This window comes from Podarcis raffonei, chromosome 15, assembly GCF_027172205.1.
Source record: "Podarcis raffonei isolate rPodRaf1 chromosome 15, rPodRaf1.pri, whole genome shotgun sequence".
Lineage (NCBI taxonomy): Eukaryota > Metazoa > Chordata > Lepidosauria > Squamata > Lacertidae > Podarcis > Podarcis raffonei.
Genome location: NC_070616.1, coordinates 22,445,184 through 22,458,317, shown reverse-complemented (window position 1 = coordinate 22,458,317; position 13,134 = coordinate 22,445,184). Strand labels below are relative to the sequence as shown.

Below are 13,134 nucleotides of genomic sequence, written 5' to 3'. Positions count from 1 at the left end.
ACCAGGCAACACCCAGGGGCAAGCCCGCCGCTCCAAGCCAATTTTTGTAAGGTTGGGAATATAAGCCATACTTATTAACTTTTCACAGTCAGAATTTGGAAGAAAAGAAAGAAGTATGGCTTGTATTCAGGCCAATACGGTACTACTTCCATCCTTCACTGAAAGGGGGCCAGGATCCACACTTTCTGGGAAACAGACCTGGTTTCCCTGCAATCATGCTACAGGGGAGATTTTAATCCTGTGATAATATTTGCACTCCAGATGGATTTATTTTTAGCACATGCTCCTCTGTTCGCTTAGTTTCCCTTACTGTTGACAGTGTGCCATGCTGGGAAGTGGTTGAGTTGTCAAGATTTGTTTCGGTTTCTTTCTCCTTCTTACGTAGGGGAGGTAACTGGTACAGACATTAATTCATATGCACAGGTTCAAGAAGAAACAGGGAGGCACACTTCCTGCGCTTGCACACGATGTAATGAATGGTAAATAAAAAATAGGGGCTTGCAAATCTCTCCCATGGAAAGATGCATTTTGTCTCACAGCTCACAGGAACCTAAAGAAGAGCCCTGCTGTGTTATTTGTTGAAGTGGGCTTCTTAGAATTTGACAGCATTTCCCAACTGGAGGAGTTCTCAAAGCAAATGTATTTATATATATTTCAGAAGCCAAAGCATCATGCTATAAGACTTCAGAATTTCTGTTTTGTTCGGCACTTTAATAGAGACGTGTGTGTATCATCTGTATATATCTATATATAATTACTGCAAATATTCCTTAACTAATTAACATGGTTTTGAAATTCCTTTAATCCTTTCCTTTCTGGTAATTTTGTTCCTCTGCTACTCTTTCTGGCTAATAGGCACATACGCACCATGTCTTTATCTCTCTCTTTTCCATCTGAGTGTTAGGATTCCCTGATTCCCTTGAGCGGTTGTGTTGACCTGATGTAACAGCAGGGTGACCGGCTGGTTTAGGATCTGGGACAGACACAAGCAACAGACAGAATGAGTCCAGCTGAGCCTATGCACACAGATTCTCCCTCTCCCCCCATCCAACATAAGAGCTTGCCCATAATTTTTTCTTTTTCTTTCTTTAAATGGCAGACAGGCACCTTCATAAATAAATTAGAAGTGTAGAATCGTCGAGTTGGAAGATGCCTCAAGAGACATCTTGGCCAAGGCCTTGAAGCAGCAAAATAATGATTGGTCTTGACATTTGCTGTGTTTAAACAACCCTGCCATGGGTCAGATCAAGAGGCAGCAATGCACATGGGTGGTGGGTTGTTGTTTTTTTGGTGTGTATGTGTGTGTTTGGTGGATGTACTAAAATAGTGGGATATATAGGCAGCTGTTGTGGTGGGGAGCCAGGCTTTCTAGTTAAGAGAGTGAAACAGACCATTAGTAGATTCAGGACCAAAGGAAGACATTATTTAGACAATGCAGAATAATAATAATAATAATAATAATAATAATAATAATAATAATAATAATAAATAAATAAATAATTCTATCCCACCCCTCATCCAAAGATCTCAGGGTGGTTTACAGTTTAATTAAAATTCTAGTTTACTAGATTACTCAGGAGCCCCAGGTGAGTGACGTCAAAAGGATTTTGAAAATTCTCAGTACTGCATCACCCAAGTCTACATGTTTACTGACACTCCGGTTGCAAGACTTCCCTTTGCAGAAACCATGCTGATTCTAACTCTGCAAGACTTATTCTTCTAGTGCAGGGGTCAGCAAACGTTTTCCGCAGGGGGCTGGTCCACTGTCCCTCAGACCTTGTTGGGGGCTGGACTATATTTTGAAGACCCCCACAACTCTTCCCTCCCTTCTCCACAGCACTGGACGAGCCCCAGTGGCTGCTTACCTGTGCCTTGTGAGTGGCAGGGGCTGGCGGTGGCGGCGGCAGTGGCGGAGGGATGATGAACAGCATGAAAGGGCTGGCTCCGGATAGGGGCTGATTAAAATGGTGCTCAGCCAATCACAGCTCAACAAAGCCCAGCCCCCCTTCCTCCTCTAGGCAGGGCGGAGAGAAGCCAGGAGGAGGAAGGGAGGAGGCGCCGCCACGGTGTGTGTGTGTGGGGAAATGGCGCAGCCCGAACAATCAGAATCCCCACATCAATCCATTCAGCAATTCCCGGACCGTCCGTGGGCCGGATCCATAAGGCAATTGGGCCGGATCCAGCCCCCGGGCCTTAGTTTGCTGACCCATGTTCTAGCGCATAGGTATTTCATAGGATAGAAATACCTCTACAAATAAAGAAATAAGATGCGCTTGGCAATTTTATCTTTAAAACTTCCCATCAACTTGTGTGGGACAGTACAGTGGTACCTCTGGATACGAACGGGATCCGTTCCGGAGCCCCATTCACATCCTGAAGAGAACGCAACCTGCGTCTGCGGGTCGCAATTCGCCGCTTCTACGCATGACGTCATTTTGAGCATTTGCGCATGCGTGAGCGGCGAAACCCGGAAGTAACGCGTTCCGTTACTTTCGGGTCGCCGCGGAGCGCGACCCGAAAACGCTCAACCTGAAGCAACTTTAACCCAGGGTACGACTGTATGGGCTCCTACTGTCCTGGATCTTAGAGATATGGTTACACTGGTCGTTTCCCAGACTTTGGGTACAGCAGCCCATCTTTGGAGAAGTTACGTGTTTATGTGAGAAGATTAGCAATATCTAATCTGAGGTGTGGGTTTTTTTGTTTTTTTTAAAAAGAGCTCTCAGGTGGATACCATCCAGACGTAGCGATGTGTTCATTTCTTCATTTGTCATAAGGCTCGGAACTCAAAAGCTCCGCTTGAACCAGAACTCCAGTTCTCATTACGCCTTGATTGCAAAGCTTTCTGATGAGATCAAGGCCGAGCATCAAAAGACCCTCAGCGAGGTTTGCTTGTCTTGACGTAACCCAGAGAGGCAAGAGCATCCCCTATGGGCTTGTTCTCACAACCGTTGAGCGGCAGCCCAGCTCTTCCTTGAAAAGAGGTTTTTGGCTTTGATATCGTTCATAATGTTTGGAGTGTTTAACATGCATTAATACTTGAGCTCTGCTCAGTACCACTTCTGAAGAGCGTAGGTGGTTCAGCTGCGGGTTTTTAATGAAAAAGGAATTAAATCGTTAAGTGGAAGCCTTCTAGCAAAAGCAGGGTTGGAAATGTGCGGTCCTTCAGGGGAGGTGAGCTCGTCGACTGCAGCCCATTGTCTCAAGAGTGCCTTCTCTTAGCATCACCTTCCACATGATGTAACAAACAGGTTTGAAGTTGCCTCGTGGGAGACAATCCCTGTCTCCTGACGCAGTTGCCTTGATGAATAAATAGTGGGAAAGGGATGGCCAGGAGCCAGAGACCTGAGGAAGTGAAGTGATAATAGAGCAGGGAAGTGGCGCATTATTCTGTTTTCTTTTTTAATCCTAGGAAATGGGAAAGTTTGTGGGGAAATTGCCTGGTAATGACCCCCTTCCCTCCTTTTGTGCATCAGATTATTTTTTGATGAACAGTGTAGGCTGCACACTTTCTTGGGCGAAAAAAGATCTCATTGCTGTTGAATGAATGAATGAATTTATTAATACAGTCACAGACCAGCGTCAACACACACAATATCATAGATCATAAAAAAATATCAGAAATACAAGGGACAGTATGAATATAACAAGGATTTAAATATAAAAAATTAAAATTAATTATTAGCGTGCCCCCTGTAATTAACATTTAGGGATCTCATTGCTGTTGTACATGCCTTGATTTAGCCTCGACTTGGACTGCTGTAATACCCTCTGCTTGGAGCTGCCCTAGAAGACCGTTTGGAAGCCACAATGGCTGCTTGCAAATTCTGATTTTAGTTTCCCTGACTCCCTGTTTGTTTCTGGGTTCAATTAAGAGTGCTGGTTTTAGTCTTTTACAGACAAATCACAACCCCTAAACCTGTTTGCTGGTGAGGATTATGATTATGAATTGTGGCTTTTTGATCAATACACTGGCAGACTGTGCTGAAATTTGAAGGGTGGGAAAGAACTGTATGTTGCCTCAAATTATGTCAGCCTCCAGAGATTTTCAGGGTTAACAAGGTTGCAAACAGATTCCCCCCCCCCCCCCCGAAACAAAACCAAACTGAGTGCCAAACTTTTGCCAGATTCCTCCAGATTTCTGGAAGTGGCTTTCACATCAGGCGAAAGATCACATAAAATGTGAAGAACAGGTAAGGAAACGTCATGAAAATGGGATAAAATGCAGTCTGACTGCAGCTGTAATGTGACGAAACTCACACTGGACGTTCTTTTAACAAGACTCTTCCTTCCTTCCTTCCTTCCTTCCTTCCTTCCTTTCTTTCTTTCTTTCTTTCTTTCTTTCTTTCTTCTGCTTCCCCAGGTCAGCCTGAATGATTCCCACAACCAGATGGTCGTTCACTGGGCTGGAGAGAAGAGCAACGTCATTGTCGCTTTGGCTCGTGATAGCTTAGCCTTCCTAGGCCCCAAGTTAAGTGATGTAAGTAATTATGTCTCTGTGTGTGTTTGTTGGTTTTTTAAAAATAAGTTTAAGGAGGAAAACAACACAGATCACCAAACATCGACAAGGTTAGTTACTTAGCATGGATTAATGCTCCAGCCCTCAAATCAGTTTCCAACTAGTGCCTAATTTCTGTTTTGTACTGTTTTTGGCACCCTGCTAAAATCTTCTTCATGTAGGCAAGTATAGCCAGTTACGTAAAGCTGACATGTATTTTTACGTGTAATTTTATTTTATAACATATCTTTTAAACTATGGATTTAATTTATATTGTGATCCCCTCACTCTGGGGTCATTGCTCTTAAGTTCTGACTCTTATTAGTAATTTTAATGCATACTTTATGTAATCCACTTTAGAGGGTTGTTTTTTTTTAAAAAAAAACACAATTAAACAGTATGGTAATGAGATGAAATAATAAAATAGGCCTTGATAAGTAGGCAGCTATCAAAGCCGTTTCAGGCTATCCCCAAAGTGTGCCCCAATCATTTTAGGGAATATTAACTTGTACTTGTTGTAGGCACGGCTCAATTTAGTTTATTGTAAGCTTCCTTGTTAGGGACGCGAGTGGCGCTGTGGGTTAAACCACAGAGCCTAGGACTTGCAGATCAGATCAGGAGGTCGGCGGTTCGAATCCCCGCAACGGGGTGAGCTCCCGTTGCTCAGTCCCTGCTCCTGCCAACCTAGCAGTTTGAAAGCACATCAAAGTGCAAGTTGATAAATAGGTACTGCTCCGGCAGGAAGGTAAACAGCGTTTCCGTTCGCTGCTCTGGTTCGCCAGAAGCGGCTTAGTCATGCTGGCCACATGACCCAGAAGCTGTACGCCGGCTCCCTCGGCCAATAAAGCAAGATGAGCGCCGCAATCCCAGAGTTGGTCATGACTGGACCTAATGGTCAGGGGTCCCTTTACCTTTACCTTTAATGGGGAGAGGACCTCTTTATAGGAACCATCCCTATAGATTGCATGACACCATTCGCTTTGGAGCTGGGAGTGGGCAGGGAGGAGTCGGAAATCTTTAACGAAACCAGAAGGTCAAATTTCAAAGTAATTATGATTTATCAGCTCAGTATAACAAATAGTAAAGGTTCCAGAGACATGACATTTGCCCTCACCTTCTCTGTTGCTGGAAAGCTCCACAAGGACAGAGACCTGCCTTTTGTTCACTTACATTATTCTGTGTAAGTTGCCATGGCTTAATGGCTCTGTATAAATATGACAAAAATGTTTAAGAACAATGAGGAAGCTGATCTGTTGAGCTGGTCCACCTAGCTTGATGCTTTCTAGGGTTCCAGACAGGGAATAATTCCCAGCCATACCCAGAAATTCTGGGGATAGAACCGGGAACCTGCATGCAAAACAGATACTCACTACCAGTGAGCTATGGCCCTTCAGGAGCAAGTGATTGTTGTTGTACGGTAGCCTGTTCCCTGATTTGTAAACTCACTTCCCTACTCCCTCCCAGACCTGCTCCTCTTCCATTTGTTGTAGCTAAGGGTGAGCAGCTGCAATAGTCTGTCCTGTTTCCTGAGCAAGCCTGAGGACACTCAGTTGACTCCATTTGTAATACAAGGAGGCAGCCGCCATAGCTCTTCACCAGGAAGCCCCCAGTGCAATGCTATAGCAGCTCCTTCCTCTTGTCCTGGTAAAGAAAAATAATTCTCAAATTCCTTGGTTTTTTAATTTATTTTTTTAAAAGAACCACATGATTTGATGGGGTGGAACGGTCTTTTTGTGTGTGTGTGTGTGTGTGTGTGTGTGTGTGTGCAGTTTGTAACATAACATCTTTCCTTGCCAGGTTTATATTTCTTACGACTATGGGAAAATCTTTAAAAAGATATCGGAGAAATTCAATTTTGGCCCGGGGAACAGCAGCCAAGCAGTGATTGCTCAATTCTACCACAGCCCAGCCGACAACAAGAGGGTAGGAAATTAGAAATCGTTTGAATGTGTAAGCAAAGGATTTCAACTGCACACCCCCTAGATTTAAATAAGGGTTTTCTAAATATTTTGGGGTTGAAACTAGGGTAGGTTCCACATTTTTTCTTGAAAAAGATCTAATGCAAGTTTTTGGCTCTTTTCCTCCCCTGCTCCGCTTTGACCTTCGCTTCTTTCTCTTTTCTGGGCTGGTTACATGGTTGATCCCACCTAACTGGTTTGACAGTCCTTCTTCCCAGGGAACTCTGGGAACTTGTAGCACTGTGAGAAGAAAAGGGGTTTCCTTACAACTCTGAGCACCATGAACAATCGACAGCTCCCAGAATCCTTTGGGAGAAAGCCATGCCTGTAGTGTGTTGAATGTGTGGTGTGAATGTGGTAAAGGCAAGAGACACATCCGTTGCTCCACCCACTTTTGACTCTGGCCCCACCTACCCCAGGCACGCGGCCCCTGGAGGCCTGCCTGCGAGGCCATGTGGCCCTGCTATGATAAGTAGATGTTATGGAAGGAGAAGCTGTACTTGCGGTTTCCATTTTTGGCAGCGATTGTGAGGTTTGTTTTGTAATGTCTAGTTCCATCCTTGGATGAGCTTCTCGGTTTGTGTAGAAAATGTCAATTAAACTCAAACACCCCCCCCCCCAGCTTCTTGTTTTGACCTCTGCGAAGTCTTCGCTTTGCCGTTTTGGTCAGTGATGTAGCGTCTCTGCCATGCCTTCAGAGCAGACCAAGAGGTCTAAGTGCGTTCCATGCTCAGGCAGAACAGCAGAAATCGCTGCAACCAAACAGCTGTTTACCTAACAGCTAACGGGTTCGTGTAGCCGAGGGAAAATATTTGTCTCCTGAGGATTATAGATTGCGTTTGATCAAGAAAACTGACTGAATCGCTTCTTATTTTGCGGTGGGGAGATGGGAGAGGGCAGAATAGAAAACAAAAGTCTTCCGTTGTTTTTTAAAGAAATTCTCTCCCTAAAAGCAAAGGCTGTACAGTTGTCTTCTGTGGCAGATGTGAATCCTAAACTAGCTTTGCAAGCCAAGCTGATGGGTGCCTTGCAGAAATGAAATCGCCAGGCTTGTCATCTCCACCACTGAAGGAGGGAGGCCTAGTCTAGCATTTAACTCCATAACCTGTCCATCCCCCACCCCCTGTCCCCCAGCCATCCGATCCTAAGGGAAGGTCTAAACTGCATGTTTTGAATTTTTTGTGCTATTATTTCTTTAGTGGGTTGTGCAAACTGCTGTTCTGAATAACGCTTTGAATAGGGTAGGGGGCACTGGGAATGAGTTTGTAGAACCAAGAGGGCAGTGGGTGATTTTTTTTTTTTTTTGAATCACTGTTTTAAAATATAATTTATTGCATCAGTGAGGGATTCTGGATACAGAAACTCGTGAAAATGTAACAAAAAGTGGCATACAGTTTTTTGTTTGTTTGTTTGTGTGTGTGTGTGTGTGTGTGTGTGTGTATGCAACTTTCACATCCAAACAATTCTGCCAAGATCTGTGTGCTGATTTTTGAAGACCCACTGATTTTTTTGTGCTACCCCTTCCTCCTTTTCCTTTTACAGTACATCTTTGTTGATGCCTTCACTCAGTACCTCTGGCTTACCACGGACTTCTGCAACACCATCCAGGGCTTCTCAATTCCGTTCAAAGCGGCAGATCTGCTTTTGCACAGCCGGCTCCCAAACCTCATCTTGGGATTTGACAAGACCCATCCCAACAAGCAGGCAAGTAGATCACTGGCGGATGCACATGCCGAAGGCTCCCAATTTCTGCTTTTCTTTCTGTGCGTGGGGAGTGTGTGCCCTCGAACGAGATGCTCTGTGTGGGAAGGTGCCTCGGTGATCATGCGGAGCGCAGTTAAACTGTGGAACTCCCTCCCACTGGATGCAATGACGGCCGCCAACCTGGATAGCTTTAAAAGAGAAACTAGACAAATTCAGAGGATACAGCTATCAGTGGCTACTAGGCATGATGGCTATGCTCTGTTTCCATAGACAGAGGCAGTAAGACTTCTGAATGGTAGTTATTGGGAATTGCAAGTGGGGTGAGTGCTGCTGTTGCACTAACGTCTTGCTTGTGGGCTTCCTACTTGGCCACTTCTGCTTGGCCAATGTGAGAACAGGGTACTGGCCTAGACACAGCATTGGCCTGATCCAGCAGGGCTCGTCTTATGTTCTTGATCATTTGTCTGTCTTTTGTGTTTTAGGTTGTTAACCCCGTTCAGAACCCAACTCTTTTAGAGCATGAGACTCTTAATCTTAGGGTTGTGGGTTCGAGCCTAATAATAATAATAATATACGATATATGATATACAATGTCTTTATTGTCATTGTCCCATGCAGAACAATGAAATTCTAAAACTACATAAAACTACATAAAACTACATAAAAACTACATAAAACATTCAAAAACCCCTAAAAGCTCTGATGATGATGATGATGATGATGATGATGATGATGATAATAATAATAATAATAATAATAATAGTTTTATTTGTACCCCGCCCTCCCTGGCCAGAGCCGGGCTCAGGGCGGCTAACACCAGTAAAATTACAGTAAAAACATAATAGGAAAAAAAACCAATTTAAAATACAGGTTAACATGCATCCCATGAATAGCAAAAGATCCTGCATTGCAGGGAGTTGGACTAGATGATCCTTGAGGTCCCTTCCAGCTCTACAATTCCATGATTTTAACTTGGTGCCCTCTAGATATTTTGAGCTGCATCTCCTACCACCCCATATCCTCTGCCATGTTGTGTGGTGGCAGTTGGAGTCCAACAACATCTGACAGGCACTATGTCTGATAGAGCATTTGCTTTGCATGTAGAAGGCCCCCGGTTCAGCTCCTGACATCTCCTGTTGTTGGAGGGGGGGTGGTGTCCCCTGCCTGGAACTCTGGAGAGCTGCTGCCAGCCAGTGTAGACCAAAATGAGCTGGATAGGCCAGTGGTCTGACAGGTTTTATGGAAAAGAGGCCTTCTGCGACCCTGCTCTTCTCAACCCTACTGTGTTCAGAGCCTGGTGAAGGAAGAAATTAGGCCAACGATTCCCACTTCCCAGCAAGAAGCCTGCCTTTGTTCCTCTCCAGGCTTGCTCTGCCTTGTTCTCACGCCTGGCTCTCGGGATGGGCAGGAGCCCGGGAGGTGGAGGGATGCCAGACAGCCTAACTCCGCTGCCCTGGTACTTGGCAGGGACAACAGTGTTTGTCTTGTGTGGTCACATTTGGGTGGTTTTGCTTCCCCGCTTTCAATGTTTGGATGTTTCCTTCACCATAACTGAAAGGCGGTTAGCGCCCTGGGGTTGGTGGTAAAAGCTCGGAGACGGTTTCTCGCTTTGACTCGGTTAGCCAGAGCGACACTTCTCGCCCTTAAAAAGAAAAAAAGGGAGGAGAAATATCTCCCAGCTCCCAGCAACAGAGAGCCAGAAGGAAGCATTGCTTGCAACCTCTCCCTGGTCCTTTCCCTTCCCGGTGAGCTTGCTTCTCATTGCGTTCCTCCCTTTCCACCGACATAGGCTCACCCTGATCTCAGCAACCATGGCGCTTGCTACTCACTGGCAGGGTGAAATTGCTCATAAGCTCTTTCTGCACCAGATCCGCTTGGGGTTAAAAGAGCAGGCTGGCTCTGCAAAGCTTTCGTGAGATTTCACGGGGCCACCAGAGTTCCCACATGCATCCCTGGCCTTCCAGAGCCGTCACACTGAGCGGGTCTTGCCTCTCAAGCAAGGCCTTTCCCCCCTGCCAGGTTATCTGGAATAATAATAATAATAATAATAATAATAATAATAATAATAATAACAATAATAATTTATTATGTATATCCCGCCCATCTGGCTGGGTTTCCCCAGCCACTCTGGGTGGCTTCCAACACAATATTAAAATACAACAATGCCTCAAACATTAAAAGTTTCCCTAAACAGGGCTGCCTTCAGATGTCGTCTAAAAGTCTGGTAGTTGTTTTCTTTGACATCTGGTGGAAGGGAGTTCCACAGGGCGGGTGCCACTACCGAGAAGGCCCTCTGCCTAAAAAGGGCTTTTAAGCACTCCGGCTTGCTACCTGGGCAAGGAGCTCTGGGAGCACAGGGGATTTTCTCCCCCTGCCTCACTTGCTACCTGTGGGGCAGCTCCAAGGATTTGGGTAGCCCTGATTTTCGTGTACACATGGAACCCTTGGAACCAAACCCCTGCATCAGATGCGACTGTACTGGGCTTGCTTCGTGGACTTTGCAGGCTTATTGTAATTTGAACCAGAGTGTTTCATTGGATGGATGAGGGGATATCGTGTCTTCTTAACCACTGTGTGCTCATGTGGGGGAACACGGCTGTGGCCGCCAGTCCCCTAGCCAAGTATGTCGGGGACAGAGGGTGGCGCTTGGGGGGGAATTGTCATCGCGCCACTCCTTGGTGTGTGGAGTACCTCAGGGTGCGATACTCTCCCCAATGCTTTTCAACATCTTTATGCGCCCCCTCGCCCAGCTTGTCCGGAGTTTTGGGCTGGGTTGCCATCAGTATGCCGATGACACCCAACTCTATCTGTTGATGGATGGCCATCCTGACTCGGCCCCAGACACACTGACCAGATGTCTGGAAGCTGTGGCTGGATGGTTACGTGGGAGCCGGTTGAAGCTAAATCCTTCGAAGACAGAGGTCCTGTGGCTGGGACGGGACGATATGGGATTGAGGGGGCAACTCCCATCTCTTGCGGGGGCGCAGTTAGTGCCAGCACCGTCCCTTAAAAGTTTGGGTGTAATCTTCGACACCTCCCTTTCCATGGAGGCGCAGATTGCAGCTATAACAAAGGCGGCATTTTTCCATCTCCGCCAAGCTAAGCAGTTGGCTCCTTACGTCTCTCGCCCTGACCTAGCCACTGTGATCCACGCGACGGTCACCTCCAGACTGGATTATTGTAACTCGCTCTACGTGGGGCTGCCCTTAAGACTGACCCAGAAACTCCAGCGGGTGCAGAATGCTGCAGCGAGACTCCTTACGGGGTCTTCGCTGTGAGATCACATTCATCCGGTGCTATATCAACTGCACTGGCTCCCGGTGGAGTACAGGATCAGGTTTAAGGTGCTGGTTTTAACCTTTAAAGCCCTATACGGCCTAGGACCCTCGTACCTACGGGACCGCCTCTCCTGGTATGCCCCACAGAGAAACTTACGGTCTTCAAATAAAAATATCTTGAAGGTCCCAGGCCACAGAGAAGTTAGGCTGGCCTCAACTAGAGCCAGGGCTTTTTCGGCTGTGGCTCCGACCTGGTGGAACACTCTGTCACAAGAGACTAGGGCCCTGCGGGACTTGACATCTTTCCGCAGGGCCTGCAAGACAGAGCTGTTCCGCCAGGCCTTTGGCCAGGGCACAGCCTGACTCCCTCCCTCGGCAATCTTCGCGGAGCTCTGGCCCAATGGTGGCCAGTGGCTTGAATTTAATTAATTTTATAATGAATGATTTTAGAGTGTTGTTTGTGTTGTACTTTTGTATTGTTTTATTGTTGTTAGCCGCCCTGAGCCCAGCTTCGGCTGGGGAGGGCGGGATATAAATAAAATTTATTATTATTATTATTATTATAAGGTGCAGCATATCTCTTGCACTTTTAACTCCTTCCTGAACCCATCGTCCCATATTTCTTTCTCTCAGCACCAGCCTTTGGCAGCCTGAGACAGCTTAATGCACAGCATCCAGGATCCACCCTGATCCATGCATTCCCCGGCCATCTGGATTTGGCTGGCCCACCAGAATCCAAACATATTTCCCCATGTTCTAATTTCTTGCAGCTCTGGAAGTCAGATGATTTTGGGCAGACGTGGATAATGATTCAGGAGCACGTGAAATCGTTTTCCTGGTAAGTTGTGGAATTCTTTGCAGGCTTCTTGGGAGCCTCTTCTTCCTCCCCATCCATTGCAATGTCACCCACACCTCTTTCTGAGCAAGGGGCATGAATCCTGGGCTCTGCTACTCCAGGATGAAGGTGGAGTGTGTGCATCGTATCTTTAATAGTCTCCTTCATTAGAAAAAATAAAAAGTTCCTTGCATGGATCATCAGGGACAGGAGTACTCTAAATGTGTCTTTCAGGTGTGCATGAGGTTGCCTTTGTGCCTGGTTTATGAATTTCCAAGAGGCATCTGGCTGATCACTGTTGGAAACACAATAATGGGATAGTCGGGCCTTTTGTTCTGATGCAGCTGTGCTGTTCTTATGCACTAAGTCTTGACTACAGGAGAAAAGTCAATGAGCAGCAATGCTTGGCTTTCACTTTGGAGGTGCAGCCATTGTGTTTCTTGGCGTTTTTCAAATCTGAAACCAAGGCAATGTGTGCTTTTTATTATTTTTTGCATCAGTGAGGGCTAGAAACAATACAGTGGTACCTCTGGTTACGAACTTAATGTGTTCTGGAGGTCCGTTCTTAAGCTGAAACCATTCTTATCCTGCACTTTTGCTAATGGGGTCTCTCGCTGCGAGCGTGCCTCCGGTGCGCAATTTCCGTTCGTATCCTGGGGCAAAGTTTGCAACCAGGAGCAGCTACTTCCGGGTTAGCGGAGCTCGTAACCTGAAGCGTTTGTAACCAGAGATACCACTGTATTTAGAAGTATTTATTATACAGGTCTATCTCCCAAACAGATTACTGATCAGGTCTAAACACCTGTCAGGCTGCACGCTGTCTGGTGTTTCATGGATTTGCGGATTAGAAACGTAAACGAT

At 46.1% G+C, this 13,134-nt stretch overlaps 1 protein-coding gene across 1 annotated transcript in view; it reads left to right on the top strand.

Annotated features, from left to right (window-relative positions):
* Nucleotides 1-13,134, top strand: part of SORL1 (sortilin related receptor 1) — a 109,161-nt gene that overhangs the window by 25,174 nt on the left and 70,853 nt on the right. The window contains exons 2-5 of the mRNA XM_053366279.1: nt 4,364-4,480; nt 6,296-6,421; nt 7,999-8,160; nt 12,209-12,276. Of these exons, the coding sequence (XP_053222254.1) occupies nt 4,364-4,480; nt 6,296-6,421; nt 7,999-8,160; nt 12,209-12,276 (473 nt within the window). The remainder of the gene's footprint in view (nt 1-4,363; nt 4,481-6,295; nt 6,422-7,998; nt 8,161-12,208; nt 12,277-13,134) is intronic.